At 43.6% G+C, this 4,146-nt stretch overlaps 1 protein-coding gene across 2 annotated transcripts in view; it reads left to right on the plus strand.

Moving 5' to 3' along the window:
* The window catches only part of ky (kyphoscoliosis peptidase), a 12,285-nt gene extending 8,362 nt beyond the window's left edge, over positions 1-3,923 (plus strand). For both annotated transcript variants that reach the window (XM_032511956.1, XM_032511957.1), the window contains exons 5-7: positions 1,817-2,008; positions 2,176-2,366; positions 2,592-3,923. In XM_032511956.1, the coding sequence (XP_032367847.1) occupies positions 1,817-2,008; positions 2,176-2,366; positions 2,592-3,919 (1,711 nt within the window). In that variant the 3' untranslated portion in view covers positions 3,920-3,923. The remainder of the gene's footprint in view (positions 1-1,816; positions 2,009-2,175; positions 2,367-2,591) is intronic.
* The last annotated feature ends 223 nt before the right edge of the window (positions 3,924-4,146 follow it).

Consider the following 4,146-nt stretch of genomic DNA (forward strand, 5'->3'; position numbering starts at 1 on the left):
CAGCAGAAGTTTGACTTGGCAGCTAGCGTGTGAATTTTACTACCGGATCAATAAAAGGAATATATTACTCTTTATCCACTTTAATACATTAATTATTCCTAACATTTTGTAAAATGTATATGAATATGCAAAGTTACGCTATACAAATATATAATTAAAATGTACAATAGGCAAGGTAGGAATAAATGAAAATACTCAATTAAAAGTACCTTACAGTTGTATTGAAGTACACATTGTTGTAAATGTTAGTAAAGCACTTGAATAAGTAATTCATGTTGTTTAGTTTAAAACTAAAGTTGTCTAAAGGAAATGCTCAATTATAGTGTGATTAAAACTCACTATTTACATTATTTACAGTTCTTGATTTGCAGCCGATATGTGAAAAGGTACATACCGTTATTTGTTTAACAGGAATTATTTTACAGTTTTACTGCGAACCGTCACCGGAAGTGCTTTTATTTTGAAGCAACCTACACGGAAGTTGCCTGTTGTGTACTCTCGCTAGCTTACTGAGATGAACCTGAGACGCTAAAATTGTTGTAACTCGCGTTACTGAGATTGTAACAACTATAATATTACCGAAATTTAATTAGTAGCCTAATGTGTTTTTTTACTGCGATAAAGCAAAAAGCAATACATTACTGTAATTGCGTTACTTTTGTAATGCGTTACTCCCAACACTGATGACACATACCTTTTGTGTGGGAGACCAGGGTTCAATTCCCACTGTGCTACATCGACCAAAGTGTCCCTGAGCAAGACACTTAACCAGCTAAATGTAACGTAATGTAATGTAATGTAACGTAATGTAACGTAATGTAATGTAATGTAACGTAACGTAATGTAATGTAACGTAATGTAATGTAATGTAACGTAATGTGAAGTAGTAAGTAACGTAATGTAATGTAATGTAATGTAACGTAATGTAAGTAACGTAATAACGTTAACGTAATGTAATGTAACGTAATGTAATGTAAGTAATGTAATGTGTAATGTAACGTAAGTTAACGTAATGAAGTATGTAATGAACGTAATGTAATGTAACGTAACGTAACGTAACGTAATGTAACGTTATGTAACGTATGTAATGGAATGTAATGTAAAGTAACGTAATGTAATGTAAATGTAATGTAACGTAAGTAATGTAACGTACGTAACGTAAACGTAATGTAACGTAATGTACGTAATTTAATGTAAGTAACGTAATGTAACGTATGTAACGTAATGTAACGTAATGTAATGGAACGTAACGTAATGTAAACGTAATGTGATGTAATGTAAACGTACAAGTAATGTAACGTATGTAAGGTAAGTAACGCATGAACGTAATGTAACGTATGTAATGTAAAGTAATGTAATGTAACGTATGTACATGTATGTAACGTAATGTAATGTAACGTAACGTAATGTAACGTAATGTGATGTAATGTAACGTAATGTAATGTAACGCAATGTAATGTAACGTAACGTAATGTAATGTAATGTAACGTAACGTAATGTAACGTAATGTGATGTAATGTAATGTAATGTCATGTCATGTCATGTAATGTAAAGTCAACGAGTTCTCATTTAAAAGCAGTAAGCGCTCATTCTGTTGCCATTCTTCCACCCACTCAATCAGTATTGTGCTGCATTCTGTATCCTTGGCCCCTTCCAAGTTCAAGACAGACATTATTATTATAAATAATGTGCAAGGAACTGATTGTGTTCAAGACCCAATCAGCAGCACAAACAATAACCTTGAATTTGAGCTGTACGGACACAGGGATATAAAACAAAAGGCAGTGAGCGTGCTCTGTTTGGTGTGTGTTTACAGAGAGGTCGGCATCGAGTGCCAAGAAGTGCCGGGCCACAGTAAAGGCATCGGGTACCTTCAGGGCCAGAGCCTCAAGCATGTGAAATCGGATCACCTGTGGAACTCTGTGCTTCTGGGAGGACAGTGGTTCCTATTGGACGCCTGCTGGGGAGCAGGACGAGTAGATATGGAACGTGAAAGCTTCGTCAAAAGGTTTGCAAAAGGAAGAGCGTTACCCCCCCACATTCCCCATTCAGTGGTAATGTAGCGTTAGAAAGATTTTCTTTGAAATAAGTCCAACACTTCGAATTAGCAGCGTTCTTCTCCAGCAGCAAGTTGAGTCTCAAACCAGTCTGTTGTCTCCTTCTGTTGCCTCCAAGGTTTGATGATTTCTATTTCCTAACGGACCCTGAGGAGTTCATAGATTCACACTTCCCTGATGAGGAGAAATGGCAGCTCCTGGACTCGCCCATCCCCCTGGGGGAGTTTGAGAGGAGGGTCTTCAAGACCTCGGCCTTCTTCACCATGGGGCTCAGGCTAATTCAGCCTCATCAGTTTCACATTGTCACAGGTGGGTCTGGGATTTCACATGGCCTGCAAATATATAAATCCTCCCGTTTTAACACAATTTGATGCACTCCCAAAAAAACAAGATTAAATTAGATTATGTTAATGTTATTTGTCCAAGAAAGAGGTATGGAGTATGAAAGTATTTGCTTCTTTCAATCTTACATTTCTGTCTTTTCAATCTAAAAAATAAAATCGTCTTAAAAGTAAATTCTGATTTCCTTCTCAGATGACGGCGAGGCAAATGTGTCCCTCGGCTTCTCCAGGCCAACCACTTTTACCTATGAGATCACACAGCACCAGGACCTTCTCCATTGTGGCGCTCCGGAGCAGAAAGAGTCCAGCCACTCCTCCTTTGGCCTTCTGACGGTCTCCCATCGGAGCATGAAGCTGCAGCTCCTGCCGCCTGCAAGCGGCGTGTACGATGTGAAGGTGTTTGCCCGGCCTGAAGCAGCCACCACGGCTCTGATTTGGGTCTGCTCCTTTACAGTGGAGTGTCCGATCCCCAGGGCCAGGGAGGAGATCCCAGAGAACCCCTTCTTGTCTTGGGGCCTGCAGCCTGTAGCAGGGTCCCTGGGCATTACTGGCAGCAGCCAGGGCAGCAAGGCGGCTGAGGTGGAAGACAGTGTCTACCAGTTGGCGCTGAAGACGTCCAGGCCTCTGATGGTGCTGTGTGAACTGGTCCACCCAGAGCTGGAAACTGCTGTAGCCAAGCGCTGCCTGGCTTCTCAGATTCAACCGGACGCCCTGACCTGCCACGTCCTGTGTCCCTTGCGTGGCTTCTACCGGCTGTCCGTGTTCGTGCGAGACTATGAGAAAACAGAAGTCAAGTTCCAGAATGCTGCAAACTTCCTGTTGCACTGCAAAGGGAACGTGGTCCGCCCGGACGAGCTCTTCCCTCCCCACCTGGGCACGGCGTGCGGGCCGGGGACCCGCACGTCAGAGGCGGGGCTGTCCAAATTCAGCCACACGTCAGCGCTGGTGAGCACCCAGCAAGGCAAGTGTAACATCACCTTCCACAACCAGCGGGACCTTGAGCTTCACACTGTGCTCAGCAGGGAAGAGAACAAAACGGCAGCCGTCCCGCTATCACGCCACCTTTTCTGCACATACACAGACAGCAAGGTGACGGTGAGCGTCAGCCTGCCCGATGCCGGGGTGTATCGGCTGGGGCTGTATGCCAAGATCACCCCTGGTGGAGATTTCAGCCCCATGTGTGACTTTGTCCTGAGGAACAGCTGTAATCAGCCTGGTCTTCCGTTCCCCTGCGTCTACTCAGCCTGGAGGAAAGGCTTTGTGCTCTTTGAGCCCCGCGTGGGCCTGCTGGAGCCCCTCTCGTGGGTCCGCTTCAGGGTGAGGGTCCCCGGGGCCCAGAGAGTGAGCGTGATGGGAGAGACGCGAACTGATCTGAAACTGAATAAGAGCAGAGTCTGGGAGGGGGAGGTTTTCAGTGGAAACGGTCTCCAACAACTGAAACTGGCTGCGACGTCAGGAGAGTCTAGTGACATGGCTGTTCTGATGACCTTTGACATCATGCAGTTGGAGAAAGAAGTGTGAAAAAGAGAGGACGACGGATACCAGATGGGGAGCTCTCTGATCATAGCCATAACTGTCTAATGATTTGGACTACTGCAAATAAGACTCAGGTCGAAAATATTCGCAAATAATGTGAGCCGATCTTTCAGGTTTAACTAAGTCATTATCAGGTGTATGAAAATTGAATTTGAAATATTGTGAATGTATAAACTTTTTGGCACTGACGTGATACAAATGCAATTCAAAAT

This window comes from Etheostoma spectabile, unplaced genomic scaffold, assembly GCF_008692095.1.
Source record: "Etheostoma spectabile isolate EspeVRDwgs_2016 unplaced genomic scaffold, UIUC_Espe_1.0 scaffold58, whole genome shotgun sequence".
Classification (NCBI taxonomy): Eukaryota; Metazoa; Chordata; class Actinopteri; order Perciformes; family Percidae; genus Etheostoma; species Etheostoma spectabile.